A 13,057-nucleotide genomic window follows, 5' to 3' on the forward strand; every position below is an offset into this window, starting at 1 on the left:
TAATAACATTCCATCATTAGGGGTGATAGAGGGAGCTGATCCTACAAGTGGAGCTTAGATGGATATTAACAGCATTGTGGGTTAGTCTGGAACTTTAGGTTTTCTTGAACTCTATAATAGTGATCTACGGCATACATTTCTATTTTCATCTTTGCCTACTGTGGTGTTAGGCTAACTCTTAGTATGTTTATAATTTGGCTTTGGTGCTTCTCTCAGAAGGACTTTTACAAGGTTTTTATTTTCTTTATTTTACTATGCACTGCTGTGTGTGCTTCTTTGCTCTTTAAAAGCAAAGAAGCACACACAGCAGTGCATAGTAAAATAAAGAAAATAAAAACCTTGTAAAAGCCCCCTTGATAAAGATCAGAGAGGATCAAACAGACACTGTCAGGTTTACTCCTGTTGTACACCATACTAGCGAGTTATTTAACGGTTTGATAGCTACTATACTTGTGTTCAACAAAGATTTGCAAACATAAATGATAATGTTTAATTTCTGTCAACATTCTCATTATATTGTTCATAAAAAATGCGTAGAATCATCTTACCATTAGTTGTTGCGGTGGTACATAAGGTATATATAACATTTGCAGAGAGAGTTAGATTTGGATGGGTAATATTGTTTCTGTGCAGGGTAAATACTGGCTGCATTATTTTTACACTGCAATTTGGATTTCAGTTTGAACACACCCCACCCAAATCTAAGGGTGTGTACACACGGTGAGATCCCTGCTATGTTCGATTTTGACTATGCGATTTCCCTTGAACGCCCCCAGAGCCCAGATAGCACAGATAGGACAGATTTTGACTATCTGTGCTTGAGATTTTGTCTATGTACGATTTTGACTAAGTGCCAATTTTGACTATACCTTGTACACTAGATAGTCAAGATTGACTTGCCTGCACAGTCTATCTAGCCTTACGATACCGACCCCACGGGAGCGCGCATCGGGATCGAATCTGTATCGCAAGCTGCCTAGCACCATGAGATATGCACTAACTTTTCATAAGATTTTGACTATATAGTCAAAATCTCACAGATTTATCTCACCGTGTGTACACACCCTAACTCTTTCTCTCTGCACATGTTATATTTGCCCCCCTCCCTCTGCAGTGCACATGGTTTTGCCCCTCTGCTAACACATTTGCTGCTAGGATCAGGACTGAATTAGGCCCAAAGACCTGATAGCATGGAAGACAGTGATAAACTGGTCTGAATAAAAGAAAACCCAGACTAACAGGTTTATATTAATGCAGATAACAAAATGGAGGCATAAGAAGCTAAAACTTCAAAATTAAGTTACATTTTTAGGTTGATTTGTAGACTACCCTTTATTTAGTTATAATTTGTGTGTAATTCCTATCAGCATTCTCAGTATATTGTTAGTTAAAAACATACTTATTAGAATCATCTCACCTTAGGTTGTTGTTGTGGTGGTGGTGGTGGAACATAAGGTGGGTCAGTGATGTAGGTCTTCTTACTATTGGGAGGTGGATATGCTCCAGGAGGTTGCTGACCCATTGCAGGTGATGAAGTATAAGCCGGTTCGGCTTTCCATCCTCCTTGTTGTGCATAAGGAACCTCAGAATTGTTTCTTCCTCCATAACCCTGTGTTGCTGTATAGTAAGGATCTTGATACTTTACTTGGTTACCCTGGTTATACCCATAACCAGGATCTGCATAGCGCACAGGTTGAGGTGGAATATACTCTGGTTCACGTTGAATTGTTGGTTTTTGAGGAGCGTAGTACTGGTTTGGTGAAACATTGTAATGTTGACCTGGCTGGGGGCCTGGTGGGACAAAATGAGGGCTAGGCTGGGCAGATTTAACTTGCACATTAAATGTGGGTCGGTTGGGAGTGGAAGCAGTGGCATAAGATGCAGGGACAGGCTGAGGTCTCTGTGCTCCTGGTGATCCTGCTGGTGCTGGCTGGGAAGTAGACTGTGGCTGTGGTTTTGCAGCAGACTTCTTTGTTGCAGTGAGAGGAGGTTGGTTCGGTATAATCATCCGTTTATGGCCAGTTACTGGAGTTCCAGCTGAGGGATGTGACAGTGTCCCAGTTGTGGATCCAGAGCCCTATTGCGAAGAAAAAAATAAATAAATAAGAAACCTCATTCTGGAACCAAAATATGAAAACTGCAACATTTTTCCATAAAAATTGTTTAAAAAAAAACAAAGCAACAACAAAACATTGGGAAACATAATACTTGAGACTGGCAATCACACTTCCCTCCAGACATTTTCTCTTTGCAACTTCAACTGGTCATGTTTATTCCAGTAGAGTGGTATTTAAAAAACAAACAAAAAAAACAAACAAATATACTGTATGTAAGATGGTAGATGAAAGAATTGTCAAAAAGATTTGAGAGTGCAAATGATCTATATAAGATGATTTTAATGAAACTTTCTGTTATTGTAAATAAGCACTGCTGACGTGTCCACATACTGTACACCTTTGCGCAAATCATCCCAAATAGCCCTATTAGGCATGACACAGGCTAAACTTTTTCTACCTAAACGTTCTTTTTTATTATTTATCAAAATAAATAAATGAGCAACAAAGCTTACTTATTGTATTATTATTATTTTTTTATTCAGGTGCAGAAGTGCAAACTAGACCATTAAACCCTTGAGGTTGGGTTACACACATAGGTCTGATCCAGAATATGGTCCAAATATCTGGTTAACTACTTTTTGTATGTACACAGTGCATTTATCATCTCTGTGCAAGCAGAACCCTTAAAAAACAGATAAGATGTCCACATAACTATTCCCCTCTTGCATACAGAGAATAAGTCGCATTACACATAACAAGCGAGTGCTGCGTGACTCGATAGCATCAATCGTCTTTATTTGCAGACTCACGAGCAGCTCTTGCTGTTTAAAATGATATGCAGCTGGTGCTAGGGTGTTTGACGTCCTCCTGTAAATTATACATCGGCGCCCTCACATACTTTACAAGGGACAGTGCGCACCAAAGGGGTGTGGTCTCACAAGGAAGGGGCATGGCCACACAATAGTACCCCTATTTCAAATTACGCCACACAGTAGCACAATCTTATTTACATTACACCGCACGTAGTAGTGCCGCTTATACACATAATGCCCCCAGCAGTATTGCAGTTTATACACATAATGCCTCCAGTAGTGTCACTTATACACATATTGCCCACAGTAGTAGTGCCACTTATATACATACTGCCCACAGTAGCATTGCCACTTATACACATAATGCCCTAGTAGTAGCACCACTCATACATAATGCCCATAGTAGTACTGCCACTTATACACATGCCCCCAGTAGTAGTACTGCTTACATATAATGCTCTCAGTAGTAGTGCCGCCTATAGACATAATGCCCCCGGTAGTAGCGGCGCTTAAACACAATGCCCACAGTAGTAGCGCCCCTTATACATAATGCCCATAGTAGCAGTGCTGCTTATACATATAAAGCCCACAGCAAAAGCTCCCCTTACACATAATGCCCACAGCAGTAATGCCCATAGCAGTAGCGCAGCTTATATGTAATGCCCATAGTAGCAGCACACCCTATAGGTAATGCTCATAGCAGTAGCGCCACTTATACGTAATGCCCATAGCAGTAACGCCCCTTATACCTAATGCCCATAGTAGTAGCACCACTTATACGTAATGCCCATAGCAGTGGCACCCCCTATACGTAATTCTCATAGCAATAGCGACCCTTATACCTAATGCCCATAGTAGATCCCCTTATACCTAATACCCATAGTAGTAGCACCCTTTATACCTAATGCCCACAGTACTAGTGCCCCTTATACCTAATGCCCACAGTAGTGGTGTCCCTTATACCTAATGCCCATAGCAATAGCACCACTTATACGTAATTCCTATAGCAGAAGTGCCCCTAATACGTAATGCTCATAGCAGTAGCGCTGCTTATACGTAATTCCCATAGCAGTAGCTACCCTTATACCTAATGCCCATAGCAGAAGCAACCATTATGCATAATGGCCAAAGTAACAGTGCCGCTTATACACATAATGCCCATAATAACAGTGCCCCTTATACATAATGCCCACAGTAGCAGCGCCATTTATAGTAGTAGCTCCCCCTATATATAATGCCCACAGTTGCAGTACCACTTATACACATAATGCCCACAGCAGTAGCGTCCCTTATACATAATGCTCATAGCAGTAGCGCCCCTTATACATAATGACCATAGCAGTAGCGCCCCTTATACATAATGCCCATAGCAGTAGTGTCCCTTATACATAATGCCCACAGCAGCAGCTCCCTGTATACATAATGCCCATAGCAGTAACTCTGCTTATACGCAATACCCATAGCAGTAGCTCCGCTTATACGTAATGACCATAGCAGTAGCGCCACTTATATACGTAATGCCCACAGTAAAATCGACCCTTATACCTGATGCCCACAGAAGTGCTGCTTATACACATAATGCCCACACACAGGCACAGACATAATTCCCACACAGAGTATGGCTGGCAATGGCCAAATTTGTATGCAGCCACGCCCCCATATCAGGTTCTGAATATGGCGCCTCCTTGATTTGCATCCTCTGCTGAGCGGGTAGCGCCGGGCCTGAGCATGCCTATATTCTGTGTGTGACTGCAACTGTATCTGCATACAAAATCCTATGCTTCAGTGTTTTCCTGAATGTGGCATTTTGGATGCAGATACAGCCGAATTACACACAGAATATAGACATGATGCATATCATTTTAATCAGCAGAAGCGGCTTTTTTGTCATATTCCATTACATTGTGTCTAAGGAACATTTTCATGAAAAAAAAATAAATCACAAAAATAGACAGTCTGCGCCACCAAGTCCTGCCACGTCATGACGTGACTTGAAGGGCTGTTTAGCGTGACTGCTGCAAGGATGTAAGAGGACACATCTGTATGCTGTCTAGTGTTGTCTCTGCTTCTGTGATTAGTTATGTGGGTGTTCTGTAAAATCTAACAATTTTTTTGGTCAAAGTTTAATGTCTGAAGCTGTGAAAGAGACTGTCAATGCTTGAAATGCATCTGTATTATTTAACACAAAGATATTATCTGAATTAAAATACGCCCCTCTATAGTTAGACTTCTTGTTTTAGCTAAAGTGATAGTTCAAAACTTGAAATTTATTAAAAACATCCACAGAAACTTCAGTCTAATCATCCGAGATCTCAAGTAAAATTCTATAAAATAAGCAATGTGAACATAACATTCCACTTTGGTTGTATCAGACAATGAAAAGTCTTTAAAACCAAATTTAAGCGTAGCCATCTCTATGACAACACTGTAAAAACATTGTGTTTGTGAGTTCCAGGGACACAATACTACGTCACACCTCTTTAGCACTAGAACACAATTCCCTTTGGTTGAGTAGCCTACATTTAAAAAGCAAAACAAATTAGCTCCTGAAAACCTGAAGCCTTTATTTGCATTGGACTAGCAAGTATTGCATTTTCTCATAATTACGAATAAAAAGGAACAAACTTTTCATATATTTAACATGTACTTAAATAATCCGCAGCATTATTTACATTATTGAGCAAAAATGGAAAGCAAGCTAGCAGAAGTAGAGGTTTTAAAAACCAGAGATGAAATGTACTTACTCACTTCTGCAAATGTACAAGTACAGTAGATTAAAAAGCCAACACGTATATAAACTTGTAAAACAAATACTATACTATAGGCTGAACCACAGAACCTTAAAGATTTAGGAGCGCATGTTTAAACTCCCCTACCAAATAAACCACTGTTGGGAGGCTATTCCATCTACCCACTACGTTTTTGGTAATACCTGCCCTAAAAATGCTACCCTCGACTGTTAGTGCATGTCCTCTGTAGAATGTCTTTGGCTTAAATTAAAAAAAACTTTTACATATTTGAAAGCTTGTATCATATACCAACTATCACTTCTCTGCTACAGTATATAAACGGACGTCCTTTCCTTTTTTTGTCAAGTTTGATAATGCTGATTACGCTCCATTTTCGTAGCCGTTCACACTCTGAGTTAAGCCCCTTTTGGGATATGGAACCCAGAATTGAACATTGTATTCTACGTGTAGCCACACCATGGTTATTTGCCGTGTGTGTGCTGTGAAAACACCCTAGTGACGCTTCACACACACTTTTTTTATTTTATAATCTGTGGCACAGAGCAAAGTGTTCAGTAATGAACCCTCAACAAGACTGATGTGGGCATCTATTTGGAAAAGCAAATGTAAAACTCTCTGATCAGGCAGGAGAGGGTACTGGACTTAGAAACTGTCCAGAGTAACACGGCAGGCCAGATAAGTGATGAGGTTAGTGAGGTGGATGAAATGATGAGGACAAAGGAGTTGTGACAATAATAACAATGCAAGGAGGTTGATGGGGAGTGACAATGCTTAAAGGGATTTAGTTATGAAGGATGAGGGATTAATGGAAAGTTAATGCACTCATCAACATCAACACAAAAGCCAAGTGAAACTATATACCTGTCATATTGGAGTAGATATATGAAATGGTGATGAGAGGGGATGGGGGGGGGGGGAAGTGGTATCGGCGCATATCATGTGTACGATACTGCTTCTCCCCAGTGTATTAACTCGGCGGTGTGAGCCCAGTGACAGGGACTCATAGCGTGTACGCTGATATGCCGGGCAATGTAAGAACAGTAAGTTGCACTGACCATTCCAACACCTGCAGCTATCAATTTCCACAGTAGCAGGTGTCTTTGCACATACACCACGGCCAGGTGAGTAACGAAATCTTGTGCATGCGCCCTGGAGCCGCCTGGGGGTGAGACACAGCGCATCAGCACTAGGATGATGCGCTGTGATGTTAGAGCAGAATTCACCCCCAGATGATCATACATCTTGGCATTATAGCCGCACTATGGGGGTCATTCCGAGTTGATCGCTAGCTGCCGTTGTTCGCAGCGCAGCGATCAGTGAAAAAAAAGGCTAAACAGCGCATGCACCGCAATGTGCACGCGCAACGTACGGGTACAAAGTCCTTTGTGGTTTTGCACAGGTTCTAGCGAAGCTTTCAGTCGCACGGCACAACGAAAGAAGATTGACATGAAGTGGGCGTTTCTGGGTGTCAACCGACCGTTTTTAGGGAGTGCTTAGAAAAACGTAGGCGTGTCGGGGAAAACGCAGGCGTGGCTGGGCGAACGCTGGGCAGGTGTGTGACGTCAAAAGCCGTCCCACCGTCGTTAGAATCAACGCACACGAAGAGTAACTACAGGGCTTGTTTTGCACAAAAAGATTTTGCAGGCGCTCTGCTGCACAAGCGTTCGCACTTCTGCAAAGCGAAAATACACTGCCCAGTGGGCGGCGGCAATGCGTTTGCACGGCTGCTAAAAACTGCTAGCGAGCGATCAACTCGGAATGGCCCCCTCTGGGTCTCACTCAGAGTTGATCGCAGCAGCAAATTTGTTAGAAGTTGGGCAAACCCATGTGCACTGCAGGGGGGGGGGGGGGCAGATATAACGTGCAGAGAGAGTTAGATTTGGGTGGGGTGTGTTCACATTGAAATCTAAATTGCAGTGTAAAAATAAAGCAGCCAGTATTTACCCTGCATAGAAACAAAATAACCCACCCAAATCTAACTCTCTCTGCAATGTTGTATCAGCCTCCCCTGTAGTGCACATGGTTTTGCCCAGTTGCTAACAAATTTGTTGCTGCGATCAACTCTGAATTACCCCCTATATGTGCAGGTATAACATATCTCCCCCTCAATCACTTAACAAATAGGTTTCTTAAAGGGCTGTCCAAACTTGGGCAACATCTGGCTTAGGTAAAGCCCTTCTGAGATCCCCACTGTTGCTAAATTCCATCTGTGAACCTGCAGCAGTGACAGCAAGAAGAGGAGAAAGTCATCTGCTCTGTCTATGAAAATGGATTCAAGTAACCATTCAGTACAGTATGCAAGCAGTAAAATGGCCATTGGAAAGACGGATATTAATCTTAATACATATCTTACCATATAGCTGCTTTAACAGTTACAGTAGGATGTGTTGGTCCTGCAAATCTCCAGGCTTTCAGTGCCGATAGTGTATGGTAGAAATTCAGTAAATGTAGAGCATAATACAGGTTGAGTCTCCCAAGTCCAAAATGCTTGGGATCAGTGGTATTTTGAATATCATATTTTTCCCTATTTCAGAATATCGGGGACCCAAGCCTAAACACAGAATGCATCTATGTTTTATATACACATAGCTTGCAGGTAACGTTATATAATATTTTTAATAATTTAATGCATGAAACAAAGTTTGTGTACATATACAAAATTAATTTGTTTCATAAATACCTTATATACAACAGCCTGAAAGTAATTTTATATAATAGTTTAATGCACACAGTAATTAAAAAGTATCAGAATTTTTTTTTTGTTGCTATCTCAGTTGCTCTCAATAAAATCCATATTTTAGAATATTCCGGATTTAGGAATTTTTGATACAGGAGACACAGCCTATAACCGCAAAGTTTACATGAATTCCCACCTAATGTAGTCCACAAACTACAGTGTACTAGTATATGACACATTAAATAAGGTTTTATTTATTGTGGGAGAGCTGTATGTAGTAAGTACTGTGTGTTTTGTTCAGAGTTTAAAAAGTGAGCCGGAACGGGGCAGAACTGCGTTCTGTCAGTTCCATTTGGAGACGGAACCAGTTCCGCCTCCTCCGGCTCACCTAACCCAGGAGGGAGATGTTGGGCGCCCGCTGAAATTTTGTTACCAGTGGGCGCCAGCTCCTTCCCGTCAGTGGCTGGAGCTCACTCCTGAGCTCCTGCTTCCGGCACAGCGGACATGAGCCAGTACTGGTGCATATAGTGCAGCATCATTATAGCCTGACCATTACAGATATACAGCATTTATAGTTATAAACGGTTAATGCTACACACCAATTATGAGCAGTGAGGTGAGGCAGGGCCATTCCTGTCATACTAACGTATACGCCAGAGATTGGACTACACAAAGCATATGAATAAATATATTAGAAATATGTTCTTTGTAGTATTCTAATCCTTTTTATAGTCAAAACCCTGGAGTAAAAAATAGGATTTTACTTACCTACTGGCAAATACTTTTCTCGTTTAGTACCATGGGGTATAGACGGGTCCACTAGGAGCCATGGGCACTTTAAGAATTTGATAGTGTGGGCTGGTTCCTCTATGCCCCTCCTACCAGACTCAGTCTAGGAAACTGTGCCCGAGGAGACGGACATACTTCGAGAGAAGGATAGATAAGGATAGTGGTGGGACTCCGAACCAGAAAACACAACAAGAGGAAAGCCAAGCTAACCAAACTTGAAACAGGAACAGCAACGGCTGAACCAACATTACTTAACCAAGTAACAGTGCAAAAAGAACGAAGCACTGGCGGGCGTCCAGTATCCTCTACGGACTATGAGAAAAGGATTTACCGATAGGTAATTAAAATCCTATTTTCTCTTACGTCCTAGAGGATACTGGGGTCCATTTAGTACCATGGGGATGTACCAAAGCTCCCAAACCGGGTGGGAGAGTGCTGAGGTTCCTGCAGAACTGATTGACCAAACTGAAGGACCTCAGAGGCCAAAGTATCGAACTTGCAGAACTTTGCAAACGTGTTCGAACCTGACCAAGTAGCTGCTCGGCAGAGCCGCAAAGCCAAGACACCCCGGGTAGCCGCCCAGGAAGAATCCACTGACCTAGTAGAGTGGGCCTGTACAGATCTTGAACATGGCAAACTTGCCGTGGAATAAGCATGCTGGATCTTAAGTTTGATCCAGCGTGCAATTGTCTGCTTTGAAGCAGGGCACCCAATCTTATTGGGATCATAAAGAACAAACAGCGAGTCCGTCTTTCTGTGACGAGCTGTTCTTTTCACGTACACCTTCACAGCACTCACGACATCCAAAGACTTTGAAGTAGCAGAGGTGTCGGTGACAACCGGAACCACAATAGGTTGGTTGATGTGAAACGCAGACACCACCTTAGGAAGAAATTCTGTTGCAATAGATCCTCACTTCCCAGTTGTCTACTCCCAGAATGTAGACCGCTGACAATGCCACAGCGTTTCTCTCTGCCCAGAGGAGAATTCTTAACACCTCTGACATTGCTGCTCTGCTTTTCGATCCGCCCTGTCGGTTTATGTACATTACTGCTGTCACATTGTCCGACTGGACCTGAATGGCCCGATCTTGAAGAAGATGTAAAGCCTGCAGAAGTGCATTGTATATGGCCCTGAGTTCCAGAATATTGATTGGAAGGACGACTTCCTGACTGGACCATATTCCTTGAAACTGCACCCCCTGAGTGACTGCTCCCCAACCTCTGAGGCTTGCGTCTGTGGTTAACAGAATCCTATTCTGAATTCCAAACCTCCAACCCTTGACGAGGTGAGAAGTCTGTAGCCACCACAGAAGGGAGATCCTGGCATTTAGCGACAGACAGATCCTCTGGTGCATGTGAAGATGTGATCCGGACCATTTGTCCAACAGATCGAGCTGAAAGGGTCTTGCGTGAAACCTTCCATATTGAAGAGCTCGTAAGACGCCACCATTTTCCCCAGAAGGCGAATGCACAGATATCCGGGTTGGCTTCACGACATCCCGAACCATCGACTGGATCATTAATGCCTTTTCCAATGTAAGGAACACCTTCTGTGACTCTGTATCCAGTATCATTCCCAGGAATGGGAGCCTCCGTGCTGGCTCTAGGTGAGATTTCAGAAGGTTCAGAATCCACCCATGATCCTGGAGAAGTTTGGTTGAAAGAGCAATGCTGTCCAGCAACCTTTCCTTGGACGATGCTTTTATCAGGAGATTGTCCAGGTACAGAATTATGTTCACTCCCTGTTTGCGGAGTAGAAACATCATCTCTGCCATCACCTTGGTGAACACCCTCGGTGCTGTGGAGAGACCAAATGGCAGGGCCTGGAACTGGTAGTGACAGTCCTGCAGTGCAAACCGTAGGTAAGCATGATGAGGCGGCCAGATCGGAATGTGACGGTACGCATCCTTGATATCCAGAGACACAAGAAATTCCCCCTCTTCCAGACCTGAGATCACTGATCTCAGAGACTCCATCGTGAATTTGAACACTCGTAAGTACGGGTTCAACGACTTAAGGTTCAAAATTGGTCTTACCGAACCGTACGGTTTTGGTACTACAAACAAGTTGGAACAGTACCCCTTGTTTAGCTGATGAGGTGGAACTGGAACAATGACGTGAGTCTGTACCAGTTTTTGGATGGCATGTTGTAAAGTTATACTTGCCTCTTGTGAAACTGGCAAGCCTGATTTGAAGAATCTGTGAGGTGGGAGCTCTTGGAACTCCAGTCTCTAGCCCTGGGAAATAAGATTTATGACCCAGGGATCCTGGCACGAATTTGACCAGATTTGACTGAAGAATTGTAGGCGAGCTCCCACCTGAAAGCCTTCCAAGCATTGCGGTCCACCATAATGCTGAAGTCTTTGAGGAAGCAGAGCCTGAGCTCTGTTACTGAGCACCTGCTGTTGCTGCTTTGCGTGGTTTACCTCTTGCGCCAATGGAGGACGTATAAGCACCTCTGGATTTGCCCTTGAACTTGGCCATCCAAAAGGACTGTAACCTAGAAGCTGAATAAATCTTCTTGGTTGGGGGGACTTCGGAAGGAAGATACGCAGACTTACCCGCAGTAGCTGTGGAGATCCATTTGTCTAAATCATCTCCAAACAAGGCCTCTCCTGTGATTGGTAGGTCTTCCATGCCTTTCCTGGAATCCGCGTTAGCAGTCCACTGGCGTAGCCACACGCCTCTGTGTGCCGACACTGCCATAGCGGTGGTGCGTGCGTTAAGCACGTTTATTTCCTTTATTATTTCCACCATAAAGTTCGCAGAGTCCTGTATATGCTGCAAGAGTAAGACAATATCCCCCCTAGATAAGGACTCTAACCCCCTCAATTAGGTTACCTGACCATTTTGCAACGACTTTTGTGATCCGCACACATGCAATAGTGGGTCTTTGGGCCACCCCAGCAGCTGTGTACAATGATTTGAGTGGAGTCTCAATTTTACGATCAGCCATGTCTTTCAGGGAAGCTGCACCAGGAACAGGCAATACGATTTTACGAAACAGCCTAGAGACTGATGCGTCCACTATCGGTGGATTTTCCCATTTTCTCCTATCCTCTAGAGGAAAAGGATAAGATGAGAGCAACCTTTTAGGGTTCTGAAACTTATCAGGATTAACACAAGGTTCTTCAAACAGGGTATTCAATTCCTTTGATGCAGGAAAAGTGACTGAGGACTTCTTTTTTACATTAAAATAAGATTCCTCATACTCCTCTGACACATTATCAGGAATATGCAGAACATCTCTGAAAGCCTCAATAAAAGCCTATTGCCTGTGACAGAGCTGCATACCCCCTATGAGTCCCCGTCCCCCTCCTCCATATCTGACCTGTCAGCATCAGGATCTCTGCAGCAATTGGGGCCAGAGATCGCTTTGCGGACAAATGGGAGGGGATTGAGACGCTGTCTTGGGGACTGAGTCTCTGTTCATAAACTCATCTACAGTCTGTTTTAAATATTGCGTCTCTTTCTCATTGCGGGACAGTTTTGTAGAAAGAGTTGAGATCATTCCCTTCAGAGAATTAACCCATTCCGGTTCAGCCCCACTAGTCTGTGAACCCTGAGTACCCAGTAGTGAGCCCCCTGGTGAAGAGGAACACTCTGCGGTACAAGACACACACTCTTTGCCTGACATAATGTAATGTGGCAGCACACACACAGAGGAAAGGTTAAGCTCAATTAACCCACAAAAAGCCCTTCAGGGAGAGACAGATGTTTGGAGCCAGCCCCCACCGCGCCCTTATCGCTAATGCCAAGCTTAGCCGGGTCGCAGACTAAGTACCCTGATAGGGGACTTGGTACACTAGTAATCGCTCCGCCCCTGCTATGACCCCCTGGTACCGCTAAGATAATTTGGAGTCACACTGGCGGAGCTGCGCGTCCCTGTCCCGTCAGCGTCTGTGTCCACTGAAGTGGGAAAATGGCGCTGGTGAGATGCTGGATCCTCTCATAGTGAAGCCCCGTCCCT

General features: G+C 43.6%; 1 protein-coding gene across 7 annotated transcripts in view; it reads right to left on the reverse strand.

Moving 5' to 3' along the window:
• The window catches only part of LPP (LIM domain containing preferred translocation partner in lipoma), an 870,847-nt gene that overhangs the window by 324,972 nt on the left and 532,818 nt on the right, over positions 1 to 13,057 (reverse strand). For all 7 annotated transcript variants that reach the window (XM_063916491.1, XM_063916490.1, XM_063916488.1 and 4 more), the window contains one exon: positions 1,418 to 2,077. In XM_063916491.1, the coding sequence (XP_063772561.1) occupies positions 1,418 to 2,077 (660 nt within the window). The remainder of the gene's footprint in view (positions 1 to 1,417; positions 2,078 to 13,057) is intronic.

Source organism: Pseudophryne corroboree, chromosome 4, assembly GCF_028390025.1.
Source record: "Pseudophryne corroboree isolate aPseCor3 chromosome 4, aPseCor3.hap2, whole genome shotgun sequence".
NCBI lineage: Eukaryota > Metazoa > Chordata > Amphibia > Anura > Myobatrachidae > Pseudophryne > Pseudophryne corroboree.